The 18,846-nt window shown below is 42.0% G+C and overlaps 2 protein-coding genes across 2 annotated transcripts in view; one reads left to right on the top strand and one right to left on the bottom strand.

Moving 5' to 3' along the window:
- The window catches only part of LOC123746454 (uncharacterized), a 4,065-nt gene extending 2,193 nt beyond the window's left edge, over positions 1 to 1,872 (top strand). Inside the window, exons 2-3 of the mRNA XM_045727983.2 lie at positions 87 to 236; positions 1,351 to 1,872. Coding sequence (XP_045583939.1) covers positions 87 to 236; positions 1,351 to 1,791 — 591 coding nt within the window. The 3' untranslated portion in view covers positions 1,792 to 1,872. The remainder of the gene's footprint in view (positions 1 to 86; positions 237 to 1,350) is intronic.
- A 12,934-nt stretch (positions 1,873 to 14,806) lies between these two features.
- LOC123746455 (adhesive plaque matrix protein-like) lies at positions 14,807 to 16,728 on the bottom strand. Its single transcript, XM_045727984.2, has 3 exons — positions 16,570 to 16,728; positions 15,979 to 16,113; positions 14,807 to 15,503 (listed from the first exon to the last, which is right to left on the bottom strand). The coding sequence occupies exons 1-3, from the start codon at positions 16,660 to 16,662 to the stop codon at positions 15,066 to 15,068; spliced, it is 666 nt and encodes a 221-aa protein (XP_045583940.2). The 5' UTR covers positions 16,663 to 16,728; the 3' UTR covers positions 14,807 to 15,065.
- Positions 16,729 to 18,846: the final 2,118 nt, after the last annotated feature.

The raw sequence follows: 18,846 nt of genomic DNA on the forward strand, positions 1-18,846 counted from the left end.
AATTTTCTGGATATTTTAAATTATTTTCTGGATATTTTCAGATTTTTCAAATAAATGTTCTGGAAAATTTCATCATTTTTCTATAGATGATGGGAATGAGTGGACGCGTGGTTGTGGTGGTGGTGGTGGTGGTGTTGGCCGTGGCAACTGACGCCACTTTCCGCAGACGGCGCCGGCCCATGCCCTGTTACCCAAAGACCCAATACGTTACGGAGTACCTGACGGAGACCCAAGCGGTGAGTACCTGGGCCGGTCCACCTGTACGGTCTACTGGGGACAGGTATATCTGGTCAGTATTAGGCTAGGTCTAGTAGGTCAGTATTAGGCTTGGTCTAGAAAGTCAGTATTAGGCTTGGTCTAGTAGGTCAGTATTAGGCTTGGTCTAGTAGGTCAGTATTAGGCTTGGTCTAGTAAGTCAGTATTAGGCTTGGTCTAGTAGGTCAGTATTAGGCTTGGTCTAGTAGGTCAGTATTAGGCTTGGTCTAGTAGGTCAGTATTAGGCTTGGTCTAGTAAGTCAGTATTAGGCTTGGTCTAGTAGGTCAGTATTAGGTTTGGTCTAATAGGTCAGTATTAGGCTTGGTCTAGTAGGTCAGTATTAGGCTTGGTCTAGTAGGTCAGTATTAGGTTTGGTCTAGTAGGTCAGTATTAGGCTTGGTCTAGTAGGTCAGTATTAGGTTTGGTCTAGTAGGTCAGTATTAGGCTTGGTCTAGTAGGTCAGTATTAGGCTTGGTCTAGTAAGTCAGTATTAGGCTTGGTCTAGTAGGTCAGTATTAGGTTTGGTCTAGTAGGTCAGTATTAGGCTTGGTCTAGTAGGTCAGTATTAGATCTGGGACCAGATTCACGAAGCAGTTACGCAAGTACTTACGAACGTGTAAATCTTTTCTCAATCTTTGACGGCTTTGGTTACATTTATTAAACAGTTTACAAGCATGAAAACTTGCCAATCAACTGTTGTTATTGTTATAAACAGCCTCCTGGTGCTTCGGAGCTCATTAACTGTTTAATAATTGTAAACAAAGCCGCCAAAGATTGAGAAAATGTGGACAGGTTCGTAAGTGCTTCCGTAACTGCTTCGTGAATCTGGCTCTTGGTGAAATAGGTCAGTATTAGGCTTGGTCTAGTAGGTCAGTATTATGCTTGGTCTAGGTCACCAGGTCTAGCTGGTCAATACTGTGTCAGGTCACCACTAAGACAGATTCCTATTAGATAAAACCTCTAGGAATAACATTCTAGTTCACTCTGTGCTTCTCGATAGATGAACAGTCTCATTAAAATAATCATCTCATAGATGTTCCATCTATTGTATCATGCCTTTTTTTCTATTGTAAATTTTGTATATCTCTTCTCAGGTACCAATGTATACCACGGTGTACAAGGAACAAATCGTCCCTACCACACTCTACGAAACGCAGTACCAAACCCAGTACGCGACGCAGTACCAGACAGAATACGTACCAAAGTACTTTACAGAAACCCTCTACACCACACAGTACCAGTACGTGACGAAGTACCAGACCCAGTTCCAGACCCAGTACCAAACCCAGTACGTCACATCAACGCAGTACACTCCCAAATACGTCACAGAGACCCAGTACCAGACCCAGTATGTGACCACTACCTTGTACCAGACGGAGTACACCACTTCCTACGCCACCCAGTACGTAACAACCACTCAGGTACAGTACCAAACACAGTACCAGACCCAGGTGGTACCAGAGTACGTCACCGTAACCCAGCTCCAAGCCAGCTACAAGACCGTCTGTCCCAAGCCAAACTACTACGACTACTAAATATTCTTTGTTTTGTCCATTAAATTCCGAATATTCTCTTAATTTTGTTGTTGTTACCCATTAAATGCTGAATATTCTCTCCATTTTCTTTTTTTATCCATTCAATTATGAAGAATCCCAATACGTGATTCATACATCTACATTTGGTTATACACATAACTTGATGCTCTTGTTAATTTCTGCCTTATAGACAACAATGCGTTGGTTATCAAAAAGATTAAATTTGATTAAATTATTATTTAGCAATTTAATAAATAGAAAACATTGATCAGTGTTTTAATTATATAGAACCTTGAAGCAAATGGAAATTTGATTTAAATTGTGTATTTTAAAGAGATAAATGAATTAGTTTAATACCTTAGGTATATCTTGCAATAATTTTTTAATAGTTTATCTAGTGATAATTTGTATTGTATTACTGACCTAACTTAGGAAAGTAGTGCAATATGAGAGAGGAACGTTTCTGTGTGGTTAGAGGAAGATAAGTGTGTGGGGGAAGGTGGTGATGAAGAGTATTGTGCGCCCCTCCAGTGTGTGGGAGGGGGTACTCAGCTAGTTGTGCTTGCAGGGTCGAGCTTCAGCTCTTAAGCCCCGCCTTTCGACTATCGGTAGTACAATGCAGTGACTCACTCGTTTCTTGTATCATATTAGCAATTTATATCTGCCCGAAACGCTGCGCGTACTAGTGGCTTTACAAGACTGTAATTACCATTTTATGTATCCTCACATTCCCAATGTACCTTCTTGTATATGCATAAATAAATAAATATATACATATACAGTTGTGTATCGAATTTGCTTCAATACACAACTGATTAACGTGTCTGAAATTAAAAAAGTTCTGTGACTTCTGTGTTTCCAGTTCCTAGTTATGTCCTTCTGTTCTACCGTTCCTTAAAATGTAAATCCTCCCTTAGTATCTTATATATCGTTATCATGTCCGCCTTATTCCTACTTCCATCTAGTGTAGCGAGGTCCAGTTTCATCAGGCTTTCTTCATATTTCAGTCCCCTTAGCTCAGGAACGAGCCTTGTTGCACATTGTTGGACTTTTTCTAGTTTGGTTTTGTAGTTCTTTAAAGCAGGGGTTCCATGCCAGGGCTGCATACTCAACAGTCTCTCAATGGATTTACAGCGCTCGGAAGGGCTCTTGTCCAAGTTGGTGAAGGATAACCAGACGTTTGCCAGTATTGGGGAGCCGGTCGGCCGAGCGGACAGCACACTGGACTTGTGATCCTGTGGTCCTGGGTTCGATCCCAGGCGCCGGCGAGAATCAATGGGCAGAGTTTCTTTCACCCTATGCCCCTGTTACCTAGCAGTAAAATAGGTACCTGGGTGTTAGTCAGCTGTCACGGGCTGCTTCCTGGGGGTGGAGGCCTGGTCGAGGACCGGGCCGCGGGGACACTAAAAAGCCCCTAAATCATCTCAAGATAACCTCAAGAAGATGGCATATTCTGCCCTCGTTATCCTGCTGATGTGTGCCTCTGGCGTTACATCTCCAGTTATGTCCACTCCCAAGTCTTTCTTCTTATTTAAGAAAGTGAAAGTTGCCTTACTTCATCTTGTACTGTATTTGAGGTCTTGTTGCTCCACTTTCTTAGTAACCTTGCACTTATCAGGGTTAAAGTCAAGTAGCCATTTCTCAGACCCTCTCTGAGATTCTCCTGTTTAGATTACGATAAATTGCAGTCTTCCTACGTTTTGATTCGTCATTTTAACTTGACATCAGCAGACATTGATAACAGTAAGTTTATTTCCCGTGTTTGATCGTTTACGTATATTAGGAACAGGCTGGGCCCCTAGCACCGACCCCTGAGGTACTCCACTCATTACCACTCTCTCCATTTTGATGGTTCTCCTCTTATGAAGACTCTTTGTCTTCTTCCTGAATGGTACTCCTTCGCCCACTATAATACGTTTCCCGATACACCAGACTGTTTTCGAGTTGTATTGGAATCGCTTGTGAAGAATAGTGTAAATCTTTCGGCCAGTCCAGGAAAATGCAGTGTTCCCAGCCATCTACCGTTTCCTGTCTTCTTGTCATAGAACTCTAATAAGCTGTCCGAGCAGGATGTCCCCGTGTTGATGCTTGAAAATAACATTGATACACAAGTGTTCTACGAGCCTCCTTGTAAACAGCCTTACCTTACCTTGAGGTTACCTTGAGGTGCTTCCGGGGCTTAGCGTCCCCGCGGCCCGGTCGTCGACCAGGCCTCCTGGTTGCTGGACTGATCAACCAGGCTGTTAGACGCGGCTGCTCGCAGCCTGACGTATGAGTCACAGCCTGGTTGATCAGGTATCCTTTGGAGGTGCTTATCCAGTTCTCTCTTGAACACTGTGAGGGGTCGGCCAGTTATGCCCCTTATGTGTAGTGGAAGCGTGTTAAACAGTCTCGGGCCTCTGATGTTGATAGTTCTCTCTTGAACACTGTGAGGGGTCGGCCAGTTATGTCCCTTATGTGTAGTGGAAACGTGTTGAACAGTCTCGGGCCTCTGATGTTGATAGTTCTCTCTTGAACACTGTGAGGGGTCGGCCAGTTATGTCCCTTATGTGTAGTGGAAGCGTGTTGAACAGTCTCGGGCCTCTGATGTTGATAGTTCTCTCTTGAACACTGTGAGGGGTCGGCCAGTTATGCCCCTTATGTGTAGTGGAAACGTGTTGAACAGTCTCGGGCCTCTGATGTTGATAGTTCTCTCTTGAACACTGTGAGGGGTCGGCCAGTTATGTCCCTTATGTGTAGTGGAAGCGTGTTGAACAGTCTCGGGCCTCTGATGTCTCAAACTCTCTAATATCTAACAGGGAATACTTGTTAGTGATGCTGGTTTGTAGTTAGGTGGGTCCTCTCTTCCTCTTGTGTGTAGCAACCACATTGAAGACGAGGTCAAGGAGTCCACACAGTGCTTCGGCTGCCTCTTTTAGGATCCATGTGAGAGCTTGTCAGGGCCTGCAGCATTCATCACATCCAGCTCCTCTAGTTGTTTCTTTACTTCCTCTGGTGTTACGTCTGTTTCAATTAGTCTTTCTTCTGGTGGTGTCTGCTCTATTTAAATCTGTGGATCTTGGGACAGTTCTGGTTCTATCTTAATAGATTAGTTTGGGCTGATCCTTTGCTTTGGAAGCTATATCATTCTCATACTGTTTTTCGACTGCTGTTCGAATTTCTGTGCATTCTTTCCTCTCTCTTCTATATAAATAAATAAATAAATAAATAAATGTTTATTTAGGTAAGGTACATACATACAAGAAATTTTTACAAAGATTGGTTGACTTATAGGTAGAGCTAGTACATACAATGCCTAAAGCCACTATTACGCAAAGCGTTTCGGGCAACATATATGGTGTGGTTCACTGTTCTGTGCTCCATGTACTTCCCAGCCAGTGTATGTATGTATGTGCGTGTGTGGATGTGTATGTTTACTCACATGTTTGTGTCTGCATGATCGAGCCTCAGCTTTTGGATATATGCACTGACTCCCAACCTGTCATATCTACTTTTGAAATTATAAATGGAATTCGCTTCTTCGGCTTCCTCAGTCGGTTCCATTTCCTCTACTACTTTTATGCTAAAGGAAATCTTCCTAACATCTCTGACTCGGTTGATTCTCAAACTTCCATTCATTCAAACTTCTCGTTCTCTTTTTCCACTTTGTCAATCTCCCGTGTCTTCTCTCTCCATTTCTCTAGCGACATTAGGTCTAGTTCATTCAGGCTTTCTTCATACCCCATTCATTGCAAATTCTGGGACAAGACTTGTTGCAAACCTATGTACTGTTTCAGGTCTTCTTATGTGTTTATTGAGGTGGGATCTCCATGATAGGAGTTGCATACTCTCGGACTGGTCTCGCGTAAGTGTACAATGATCTGAATTCCTCCATATGTAAGGTTCCTGAATGATGATTTGATGTTCATTAGTTGAGTGTATGCATACGTTATTCTGTTTATATACGTCTCTGGGGTTATACTAGGCGTTACTTGCAGGTCTTGTTCGTATTAAGTCGTTTCAGTGAGGTAGTTTCCCCTTCACTGTGTACTGCCCTGCTGTCCTAGTGTCATCTCTTCCTATTTTCTTCACCTTACACTTGACGGCCTTGAAATCTAGTTGCCACTTCTTGAACCCATAACATGTCTAGGTCTTCCTGGAATGTTTTTTTTGAATATGGGCTTTAAGCAGGAGCCGCATACTCCAATACTCGTCTCACGTAAGTTGTGTATGGTGTTCTAAAATTCTGCTTGTTCAGATTTTCTGATAAGTACTCGGATGTTTGCCAGCGCGTACTAGTGGCTTTACAAGATTGTAAATACTATGCTATGTATTCTCACAAACCCAATGTACCTTCTTGTATAAATAAATAAATAAATAAATAAATAAATAAATAAATAAATAAATAAAATAAATAAAGTGTTGCTCATGCTACTGATGTTATTCTGTTGTTATATGTCTCCGGAGATAGGCTTTCTGTTCTATTTACGCCCAAATCTATTTTTTTTTAAAGATTCCTGGATTTTCCTTAGTTTCATTGCATACTGTTCTTGCGGTCTTCCAACACTCAATACCTCACATTTACTGGGCTGAAGTCGACTAGCCATCTTTCATATCACTCATTTTGTCCAAGTCACCTTACATCGATCTACAGTCCTTCCCTGTCTTGAGTCTTTTAGGGAGTCTTGCATCGTCCCGCAAACATTGACATATGTTCGTTAATTAACAATAAACTTACAGTAAATAAAATAAAAGAGGGGAATATAGAAGCTAAGCGCATGCATTAGATTCGAGGATCCCCAAACCTGTAGATAGGATGTACTTGTGATTCCAGTATTGCTCAAATCTCTGAAATGAAGTATATTTTAAAATTGAAACTTACTATTTAAAAATGTGATTCTGGACTATTTTACTTTGTATAGCCAAACCTCTCGCATAAAGCCACAGATTTCGCGAACATTACTGCAATCAAGATAATATATATATTCCATGTGTTGAGAATTCCTGTAGTCAGCCCTGCAATTTTTTTTATAAAAACAAGTATATCTGAAATCGAGAGCTGCATGAGAGACAAGCATGACGCCACTGAAATATGCGTCATGACTCTTCCATATTTCTGTACCTCACAACCTTTCCTTGCCTCACAGCCTCCCACAGTCTTCCCCTCACAGCCAAATTGTTATAAACATCGTGAACGGAGGAGCTACACCATCTGGTTAAGCGTGTTCATTTTGAACACGCTAAACAAGAAAGATGAACACATATGAAAGATGACAAAAGATTTGAGGCAGAAAATTACCAAAAATAGTCTTTTTACATAAAAGTGCTCAGAAACTTTCTTCTGAGCTGCTGAGTCGTGTCATTAAGCTTAGAGCTTTGACTTCCGCCAGCGCAGGTTGATTTCAGTAGACAGCGCAGACAGGCGGGTAAACTGACAGCAATGAAGATAAGCAGACAGATAGACAGCAGACAGGAAAAGTAGGTGCGCTGAGAGGGGGTCGCTTCTTGCCAGCTGTAGACAGGAAGTGTTTACTGAAAGCAAAACCTAAGTTGCCTTCCTGTGTGTTTTGTGACACCTTATATGGTATTCTGTGGCACCCTATATTGGGTTCTCTGTATGTTCTCTGATATGGTGTTCTCTGTGAGCCCTGTGGCACCTTATATTGTGTTCTCTGTGAGTTCTATGACACCTTATATGGTATTCTCTGTGTTCTCCGATATGGTGTTCTTCGTGTGTTCTCTGATATGTTGTATCACAACTTAAACGAAACCCCAGTTTCCATAAGATCCGTCACATCTCTATAACTCTGGCATGTTTACGATGATTTAATTTGATATTACAAACAGTTTTAAACACCCACGATTAAGTTAGATAAACTTATCTAACTGCTTAAGTTAGATAAACTTATCTAACTGTCTGGCGGTGATGTCTGGAGACATCACCGCCAGACAAATCTCAGACAAAGTTTCGTAATATTGACGAAATATGAAGGAATTAAAATCATCAATCTTGCATTGCACCAGTGAACAGGTTATTTTTAGTATCGTGAAGAAAACGGTTCTCGCGAGAGAGAATCAGTTTTGAGGGTTGAGAAAAACTGCTAAAGTGGTCACTTATCAATTTGATATCAAGTGTCACTTAATTGTTTTTTTGGGGCTAGGTGGGGAAACACACATTCACTCACTCACTCTCTCACAAACTCTGTTAACTCACTCACCCGTTTGTTTGCTCATTTATACACTGTATCTCATACATTCTCTTGTTTACACACTTATTTTCACCACACACTGACGCGCTTACTCTCCTCCTCCGCCCCCACCTCTCTCTCACACACACACACACACACACACACACACACACACACACACACACACACACACACACACACACACACACACACACACACAGAGCCGGTGGCTGACTGGACAGCACGCTGAACGCGTGATCCCGGGTTCGACTCCCGGCGCCGGCGAGAAACAATGGGCAGAGTTTCTTTGATGCCCCTGTTACCTAGCAGTAAATAGGTACCTGGGAGTTAGTCAGCTGTCACGGGCTGCTTCCTGTGTGTGTGTGTGTGTGTGTGTGTGTGTGTGTGTGTGTGTGTGTGTGTGTGTGTGTGTGTGTGTGTGTGTGTGTGTGTGTGTGTGTGTGGTGTGGGGAAAAAGTAGTTAGTAAACAGTTCATTGACATATGAGAGGCGGGCCGAAAGAGCAGAGCTCAACCCCCGCAAACACAAATAGATGAATACACGCTCTAGGGGAGTTCGTATACGCGGGTTCAATCCCACCGCACAGCTCCAACACTCTACCAAAGCTACACAAGTCTGCTGAGTTCACTGAGTTCGCCTGGATACTTTCTCACTTATTATGAGGGTCAACGTCCACACAACACCACGACTCCACAACATTGTTACTACTGGTATTGCTTTTGAAGACCTTTTGTGTAAATTATATCGTTATTACCTTAAAAAAAATGAATTTGGTTGCATCTGTAGTTCTGCTAATGATGCTTTCCTCACAGATGCCATTTATTCACATAATCTAAATCAACTAGATTTACGTAGGCCTTCAGAGTTACTCAAACTTCTTGGCAGGATAAGCCTAACAGAGTTCCCACAATTGATAGGCCTACCAAGAGCTTCCAGAACTGATAGGCCTACTAGAGCTTCTAGAACTGATAGGCCTACCACGAGCTTCCAGAACTGATAGGCCTACCAGAACTGATAGGCTTATCAGAGCTTCCAGAACTGATAGGCCTACCAGAGCTTCCAGAACTGATAGGCCTACCAGAGCTTCCACAACTGCATGACAAGATAGGCCTCCCGGACCCCTTCATGTAAACCTGACCTTTCACGTGTGTAGAGCAAACTCTTCCTGTGTTCGTAGTCTACACAGCGGTGTACATTAAGCTAACGGGGGCGAGAATCAAATTCAAATTTTTATTCAGGAAAAGAAAACTGGCTGCTCTAGGGTCTCTAGTTGTTTCGATTAGCTTAGACCCCAACTCCTTCAAAAAACTAGCAGCACTTTTACCCCAGGCACCAAGTGTCTCTGAGGCAATGGGGACAAAATTGTAGTGGTGTTAAAGGTCTCTTTAATTACATGACACTGCCCGACTTAGAGCTGCCCGACTCATCATCTATGTACTAACATAGGTGATGAGTTACAAACATAATGTTGGATTTATAGATAGAGCTAGTACATACAATACCTAAAGCCACTATTACGCATAGCGTTTCGGGCATTGAATTCAATCACTGAATCAGTACAGAGGATTATTTAAATCAAGTTCTAAGTACAAAGGATTCTTGCAAGGATTTGCAATAATGTAAACACACCAATGTTATGTACTCTCACAGCCCAATGTACCTTCTGTGTAAATAAATAAGTAAGGATATTAAATCCCATAATAACCCGTCTTTTCATCTAATAGGTCGTGTTTGTTACGTTGTGGTAACCGATGTTACAATTGCAACCTACTGAGAAGAGTAACGGCTCACAAATATTCCCGTTTTCTCTGCATCGGACTCAATAGGTTACATAGCTTGCTGGGGTCTGTACATTTCTGGCTAGGTTAGGAGGTCGGATTTTTGACGGAGAGGCAAATCCAGACAATTGGCTGGTTTAACATCGTAAAGATGAACAAGAATATTCCTTTTTTTGGTTTTAAATGTCAAGAGAAACTTTAGGCATGGTTCTTAACAAAATTGGTCACGCAAATGACCAATTCAACCACTAACTTACCCCCACTAACTTACCCGAACTTAATAAGGCGCAAACAATCGTTAGTTGCAACCTTACGGGGCTATTCATGCCCGTGCCACCTCTTGGGTGGCTTAATCTTGATCAATCAGTTGCAATCAGTCTTCAGAAATCCCTCCCAACCCCCCTTTGGCGTTGTGTTTCAAGCGAGCTTGTCAATTTACATCAATTGAATCAATCTAATAAATTTGGGTAAATGTATTCAATATGTCTTTCTTTCCCGATGTTTTGTAACCGAGGGAGACGCAGACTAACTAGTGAAAATGATAGGCATTTTATTAAGGCACTACGGGCTCACCATAGCCCGTGTTACTTGGAACTGTTTGTTCTATGTAGCGAATCTTTAACAACAACATATTAAATATTAGCAGGAGGGCTTCATATTATTTATATAAAGAATTGTAATTTAAAACTAAATATGTGCAATGGGCTAGATTTCGGCTGTAAAATATCTCGTCATATTTCCGATAGGCATCGTATTTTGAAAACTGCAGGTATTTAGGCAAAATTTGACCAATCGCAGTTTTCACTAATTTGCATATTATCGGTATAAAAAGCCATAATTTAAAACTCCAAATATGTGCAATGAGCCAGAATTCGGCTCAAAAATAACGCTCAAGAGTCTTATCTCCGATAAGCATCGTATTTTGAAAATTTCATGTAAATTTGGGCAAAATCTGACCAATCGCCATTTTCACTAATTTGCATATTTTCGGCATAAAAAGTCGTAATTTAAAACTCCAAATATATATTATATAGTATTCAAAACCCTTTTTTCAATCCGGGCGAGACAGAAATGGTTGGGCACGTTTCCGTTCTCCTAATACCTCTGTTCACCTAGCAGTATATAGGTACCCAGGAGTTAGACAACTGTTGTGGGTTGCATCCTGTGGAGGCTCAGTAGTTCCATCTAGGGGGGGCATACAATAACAAAAACTAGTTATTATTAATTATATAGAAAGAAGTTTGTATACATTGCAAACTATTAGGTTACTATGGAAACCAAGCAAGATGAGGGCAGTTTTATTTCTACCACAGACGTGGCCAGACATTTACAATGCTAACCAGCATATATACATTTTCTTCTGACCTCCATGGACAGGGTGAGAGATCTGTTAAACATATAGTTCAGTGATTTATTGAACAATCAACCACAGAAGGTGATTGTAGTGCTTTTAAAATGCTAACCTAACCTTCAAACATGAATACATAGATACACATATTTACGTCTGCCCTACATAAACAATGTTCGAGGTATCTTAAATGTGACTAGCTGCCACCCCCTCCCCCTTCTCAGCCACACATCTCAGAGGGCAAAAGACTGACAAACAGGTGACTGTCAGAGTGACAGTCACTTACTACAGTCTAAGACCCTGAGTGTTGCTAGGCTACTTGCTCAAGTAACCCTCAGGAACCACTGGAAATCGTTCCCTTTCGCTCAGATATTTAGATTCTGCATTTGTGAATCTGTTTCACCGGTGGGATCGTGACTTACAGTTTTGAAACTGCTTATCGGTCGCGTTTGTCGATCTTGCACACACACAATGTCGTGTGATTCGTCAAGGTTCGCTCTGCATGTCTTCATTTTTTTCACCCACTTGGCCTGGACGGTAGAGCGACGGTCTCGCTTCATGCAGGTCAGCGTTCAATCCCTGATTGTCTACAAGTGGTTGGGGCACCATTCCTTTCTCCCCGTCCCATCACAAATGCTTATCCTGACCCCTTCCCAGTGCTATATAGTCGTAATGGCTTGGCGCTTCCCCCTTCCATTTCAGATGTGGATTATCCAGCAACTATATTTATATAAATAAAATAATGGAAATGTTTCCATGTTTTCCTTTTAATTTGTTGAATGATATATATACCCGACGATTTGACACGTTTTCTATCTATCATATTTAGAGGGCAAGCATATATTGAAATATATATATTTACTGAAGGACAATTATACCGCCTGAAAGTCCGATATGAGAAAACAGTGAGACCATAGAATGGGATCGAACCCGCTTCCCTAGGCTTCTCCACATATATATTTGCTGTAAATGTATAAAATAATATATAATAACCTGAGGGTTATGAAATAATAACCCTTAGTGACTGCTGTTTCCGCCAAGACAAGTATCGGCGATAGTCTCGTTTCGTGGAATGCGGAAGACGAAGTAAAATGGAGCCTTGTACGGGCGGAAAATAGCGTGAAAACTCCACATTATCTCAGACATTATACCTGAAATACACACACATCATTGTACTCACGGACGTGTTTGCTTGCGGGAAGGACACACACACACATGCACACACACACACACACACACACACACACACACACACACACACACACACACACACACACACACACACTTTCGCAAACAGAGTGGTAGACGGTTGGAACAAGTTAGGTGAGAAGGTGGTGGAGGCCAAGACCGTCAGTAGTTTCAAAGCGTTATATGACAAAGAGTGTTGGGAAGACGGAACACCACGAGCGTAGCTCTCATCCTGTAACTACACTTAGGTAATTACACACACACACACACACACACACACACACACACACACCTATATGTGTGCTTTAGAGATGAAATCATCAAAGTTGTCTACAGCGCCTCAACATAGGGTGCTGTTCTTGAACCCATTAGGCTATACAGACAGACCAACTGATGTATGCATTAATCTATGTAACTATAACTTGTCACGAATGTCTATGGCTTAGTTAAATGAATTTTAGGGTTCAGTTCCTGAACCTTTTATATTTTCCAATACTGGCCACGGGAAGGGTATGGTGTCCACTACCCCTCACGGGAAGGGTATGGTGTCCACTACCCCTCACGGGAAGGGTATGGTGTCCACTACCCCTCACGGGAAGGGTATGGTGTCCACTACCCCTCACGGGAAGAGTATGGTGTCCACTACCCCTCACGGGAAGGGTATGGTGTCCACTACCCCTCACGGGAAGGGTATGGTGTCCACTACCCCTCACGGGAAGGGTATGGTGTCCACTACCCCTCACGGGAAGGGTATGGTGTCCACTACCCCTCACGGGAAGGGTATGGTGTCCACTACCCCTCACGGGATGGGTATAGTGTTCACTATCCTTCACGGGATGGACATGCATTAAAACTCCCAGTTTTTATGTATATGAAAAATACCAAACACTTGGAAATATAGTTAATGAGGGCGTGCCGAATTGCGGTACGTAGCCTAATAATGAACGTAGCTTTGCAAAGCATCTTCCGTGCAAAATGACAATTTTGTGCGGCTTAGTACGCGTAATTCACTGTCTAAACTGATAGTTGGTTAATGTTTGTGTTGTAACTATAACCTGAGCTTGTCACACCATCTTAATCACCTTCAGTGGTCAAGTGCTTAATTGCTGCTATAGAAACACACTAGTTTCTATAGCAACTATCGTAGCCTGTCAGAGTATGTATGTATATATGTATGTATGTATGTATGTATGTATGTATGTATGTATGTATGTATGTATGTATGTATGTATGTATGTATGTATGTGTATACAGGATATGTGTAAGCTGGTCAAAATTGCGGTATTAAAAGCACTACAATCATCTTTTCAATAAATCACTGAACTATATGCTTAACAGATCTCTAACCCTGTCCATGGAGGACAGAAGAAGGTTAAAATATATGCTGATTTGCATTGTAAATGTGTGGTCACGTCTGTGGTAGAAAAATAATAATAATAAAAATCCATTCCCAAACGTTCCCACAAAACTGAATTAAACGCAGTGCAGGAAAATTTATTGCTTTTTCAACCATGACACAATACACACTTTCCTAAGACGCTGTTCACTTTCCCTATCTATACACCAAATCACCTTCTTTAAAATTGCGAATTTTGTGGACTATATTCAATCAATGAGAGAGAAAAGTGGCCTCAAATGCCCAAAATATCGCCAAGTTACAGCTGAAAAATCAAGTTTTCTGTAACGTTAACAGTGTGTTGATTTTACACTGCACTTTACGTTCATTTAAAAGAAAAAAATACACATACACTCCAAGCTATGAACTGTATTCGGTGTATTTAAGAATTAATCACGAATGATACACAATCAATCGTGATTATGTCTCAGGCAATTTGTCCAGATTGGAATAAATTTCTCCAGATTGGAATTTGTTTATTAATGCTAATATATCGATCTATATAAAAGTCCGACAGAACGTTAACAATCGATCACATTACAAATTTCGTTTAGACTTAAAGCGTAAACTTATTCTGGAAATTCTTGCATGTTTTCGAAATTATAATACTTTTATCAAATCTAAAATTGTAACATTTTATGTGTACGGGTTTCTGGCCGATAAGACTCAAAGAGTTAAGTGTTTTTTTATACTTATTTAGTATAGTCTTGGTTACAAGAGTATCGTAGTAGCTAAGACGAGGAATTGTATTTACTTTGAATGGTTACAGTACTTACGTGAAGACTATCCTTTGCTAGGCTTTATCTTTGCTAGGCTTTATCTTTACTAGGCTTTATCTTTACTAGGCTTTATCTTTACTAGGCTTTATCTTTACTAGGGTTTATTGCTATCTACACAAACATGTGGAAATCACAATACAAGGCGTTCAGCTATCAAGAGTGGTGCAATCTCTATCATCCTGATAGCTGATAGGATGAGATAATAGGCTACAGGATGATAGCTAATAGCAATCAGCTATCATCCTAGTGGTGCAATTCTCAAAAGTACTAGTAACTAGGAGTGTCTCTGGACATTTGTATGGATTGTGTTATATATTATAGATTGTAAATCAAAATCATTGTTACAAATTTAGACATTTTATTCGCTTATAAACCTAGTAAAAGTTAATGGGGTGTGGCTGAGTACTTATCAACTCGAGGACAGATGGTCTCATAGGTCTTGTGGGGTCTTCGAGATGGATTCAGACCACTTTGGCCAGCTGACTGGATCTTCAGAAGCCGTAGCTATTGGAGGCTTGGGGCAGACTTGATCTTGTAGGTCTGCTGGGGTCTTGGTGACGTAGTGAGACCAGTTGGGTCCGCTGGCTGACCGGGTCTTCAGTAGCCGTAGGAGGGCTTGGGGCAGACCGTCTTGTAGGTCTGCTCGGTCTTGGTGATCGTGTGGTACTCTGGGACCACTTGGGTCTGGTAATGGGTCTTGTACTGCACCTCGGTCTTGGTGACGTACTTGGGGACGTATTCGGTCTTGTACACGGTCTGGTACTGGGTTTCTGTAATATATTTAGTTTGGTATTGGGTCTGAGTGATGTACTGGGGGACATACTCGGTCTTGGTGACGTATTGGGTCTGGTACTGGGTCTGGTATTTGGTTACGTACTGGGTCTGGTACTGGACTTGGGTCTTGTAGACGGTCTCGGTGACGTACTTGGGAACGTACTGGGTCTCGTACTTGGTCACGTACTGGGTCTGGTACTGGGTCTGGTAGTGTGTGGTGGGGACGACCTGGGTCTTGTACACAGTCTTATACACAGGTACCTGCAAGAGTAACATTTTGATAAAATAACAAATACAAATAATATTGAATTTGAGTTAAATCTATCATAAGATCTATAGGTACATATAATCAATGTCCTCAGCCCTACTTTCTTCTTTCATGTATACGGAGAATGTCGAATTTTAAAATGGATTTAGTTTGAGGCTTTCATGATATTTCAGGAAACAATTTTGCGTAGTTTGGTTCAGACCTGCTGGACCTGCCCCAGTACTGACCTGCTGGACCTGCCCCAGTACTGACCTGCTGGACCTGCCCCAGTACTGACCTGCTGGACCTGCCCCAGTACTGACCTGCTGGACCTGCCCCAGTACTGACCTGCTGGACCTGCCCCAGTACTGACCTGCTGGACCTGCCCCAGTACTGACCTGCTGGACCTGCCCCAGTACTGACCTGCTGGACCTGCCCCAGTACTGACCTGCTGGACCTGCCCCAGTACTGACCTGCCCCGGTACTGACCTGTTGGACCTGCGTCTGGTAATGGGTGACGTACTGGGTCTTGGGGTAGCAGGGGGCGGGTTGGGGGTAGCTGGGGTCAGCCCCCACCGCTGCCACCACACCCAACACCACCACAAACAAACTCCAACACATCATCTGGAGAGAGAAATCTCTTGCATTGTGGTATATGTTCAGGAAATATATATTGCACTTAAATTTACCTCCCTTTAATCTCTACCTCCTTCCCCTCAGCCTCACACGTTTCAAATGATTTTGTTTAGATTCGAGCTCTGGCGGGGAGGATTGACTAGGTGCCAGTTCTTAGTTGTACTTGCTAATTGGGACCTGGTTGTAAATCGATTGATGCTAGTAGGGTAAGGAAAGCTCTCAGCCTAGTAGGGAAAAAAGGGAAAACCGATGCATATGATATTGAACATATATGAATGGTGATTTAATTTAATGATTACTTGGCAACAATGATTTAGAAAAACAGAATTTAACCAGAAATTGCAAAATGTGAACATGAAGATACGAAAAAAATGGGCGTTTTAATATAATTTCAAAGTCATAAGACAATGACTAAGACTTAGTCCAAGCTGTCAGTGGTCTTACGGATTTATCTGCACGAGAGACCTGGAAGGACTGGAGAGATGTTGTCGCTATAAGCTTGAGCACAAGACTGATGTCGGAACAGCAGCGATTCATCTATTTATAAGGCTTGCATTCCTGTTTGGTCATCGACTTGAGTGTTGTCATATCCCCCCAACGCCCTCAGCGCCTGGCTGGGACCATCACTTGCTCAGGTAACTTGCTGGTGCTGAATCTTACCTGCAGGCTTGGATTCAATTGTTTGTGCAACCTCTTACGAAACCTGTGCATCTTTCCATCAATCATGGCGGCTTTGTTTGCTTGTATTAAACAGTTTATGAGCTGCGAAGCATTACGAGGTTGTTTATAACAATAATAACCTCGGGTTGTACAGTTTACAAGCTCGTAAACTGTTTAATAACTGTAAACAAAGCCGCCATGATTAAGGGAAGATGTATAGGTTTCGTAAGTGGCGGTGCAAATGCTTGATGAATTCTCACCCAGTACTTAGCTAACAGTGACTATAGAGGAGTGAGGTCTGGCTCTGACGGTCGAATTCTTTGTTGAATCTGGCCTTAAATTGTGAATGTTGGGGTGTAATTGAAGCCTAAATATGACATAATTAACCCTAGCTTCCCTAACCTAATCTAACCTATTGACTTATCTAACCTACCCTGCTTACCTCTACAAACTTAAATTATCCCAAACAAAACTTGAACCCAATTAAACTACAAGCCTAGTCAAGTCACCCCGAACTTAGGCTTCAGTCTTTCCCATATCTAAGCCGCCCGGCCTTAATACAAACTTAATTAACTTTACAGCATGTATGTTCCGTGTATATAAGAACGTGTGGCTGGAGGTTTTGTTACATTTGTCGTGTGATTATGTCCAAACACTCAGGTCTGATAGGAGAGAAATTACTGACTACCAACGACCTAACAGCAACAGTATAAAAAGCTAGGATTTGTTCAGATCCAAAACCTATGTTTATGGGCAAAACAAAACGTCGACCAGACTGTGCGACACAGTGGTTGCCAGGATCAAGTTGGGTTACCGTTACCTGTGGCAGGTGGCAACCGTTACCTGTGGCAGGTGGCTACCGTTACCTGTGGCAGGTGGCTACCGTTACCTGTGGCAGGTGGCTACCGTTACCTGTGGCAGGTGGCTACCGTTACCTGTGGCAGGTGGCTACAAGTGACGGATCTCCCAATCCTCAGCACTCCAGGTGCAAACTCTGTGAAGCAGGAACTGGGACATGATTCATCATTCTTGACACTACATCGCCGAATGCCGAGTTATCAGACCATTCAGACCCATTGGCATATATGGTATCTGGAGCTTTGTAATTACTTTATTCACTCTCGTGTTCTTGATGATATCCTCATATTGCATCCAAAATTTGCCCGTGCTGGCTACTGAACATGTGGCCCTGTATGACTATAACCATACTGCAAGATGGGAACTTTCAGTATCACTGCTATCTTATTCACTCTTGTGTTCATGATGATATCCTCATAATGTACCCGGAGTCTGCCAGTGCAGACTACTTATCAACATACCTCTGTATAACTAACCATCCTGTGTGATGGGGATTTTTAGCATCACGTAGCTAGCTTTTTGACACACTGTACTCCCCTTCATATAGTTTAGGGCAGCTGCACAAATGCAGATGTACCTAAATGTGTTAATAAAAAAAATTGTCAGGTGTTGCACATGTGCAAAATGTGACTGTATCACTTGTAGCATGTGTGGAATATGTGGCATTGAATGTGTGAATATGGTATGTGTGGTTTTTTTAGTTTAGTTAATTAATTACACACCACATATATGGGACTGAACAAGACCACAGAGGGACATAATTGGTCCAGCAACTCAGTCCCAGCAATCACTTAGCAAAGTTACAGCACCGATGAGCTGGTTACAAAATTTAACATAAAACAATCTCTTAACCAGTTGATCAAACTAACATCACCGTGACCCCAAGAGGCCGCAACACAGAGTTGGAGCTTGTTAGTTAAACCACTTCCGTTTATAATTTGACGAGCCTACACCCAGCCAGTGGGCAGCGTAGAACGGTTACACTCATTTATTTATTATTTATTTATTTATTCATATATATACAAGAAGGTACATTGGGATTGTGAGGATATATAATATAGTAATTACAATCTTGTAAAGCCACTAGTACGCGCAGCGTTTCGGGCAGGTCCTTAATCTAAGAAAATATCTATATAGATATCTATAGACCTCACCAACAGTTAACAAACTTGGGGGACAATTAGATGAAATCTCTGGTAGTTG

This window comes from Procambarus clarkii, chromosome 90, assembly GCF_040958095.1.
Source record: "Procambarus clarkii isolate CNS0578487 chromosome 90, FALCON_Pclarkii_2.0, whole genome shotgun sequence".
In the NCBI taxonomy this organism is placed as follows: domain Eukaryota; kingdom Metazoa; phylum Arthropoda; class Malacostraca; order Decapoda; family Cambaridae; genus Procambarus; species Procambarus clarkii.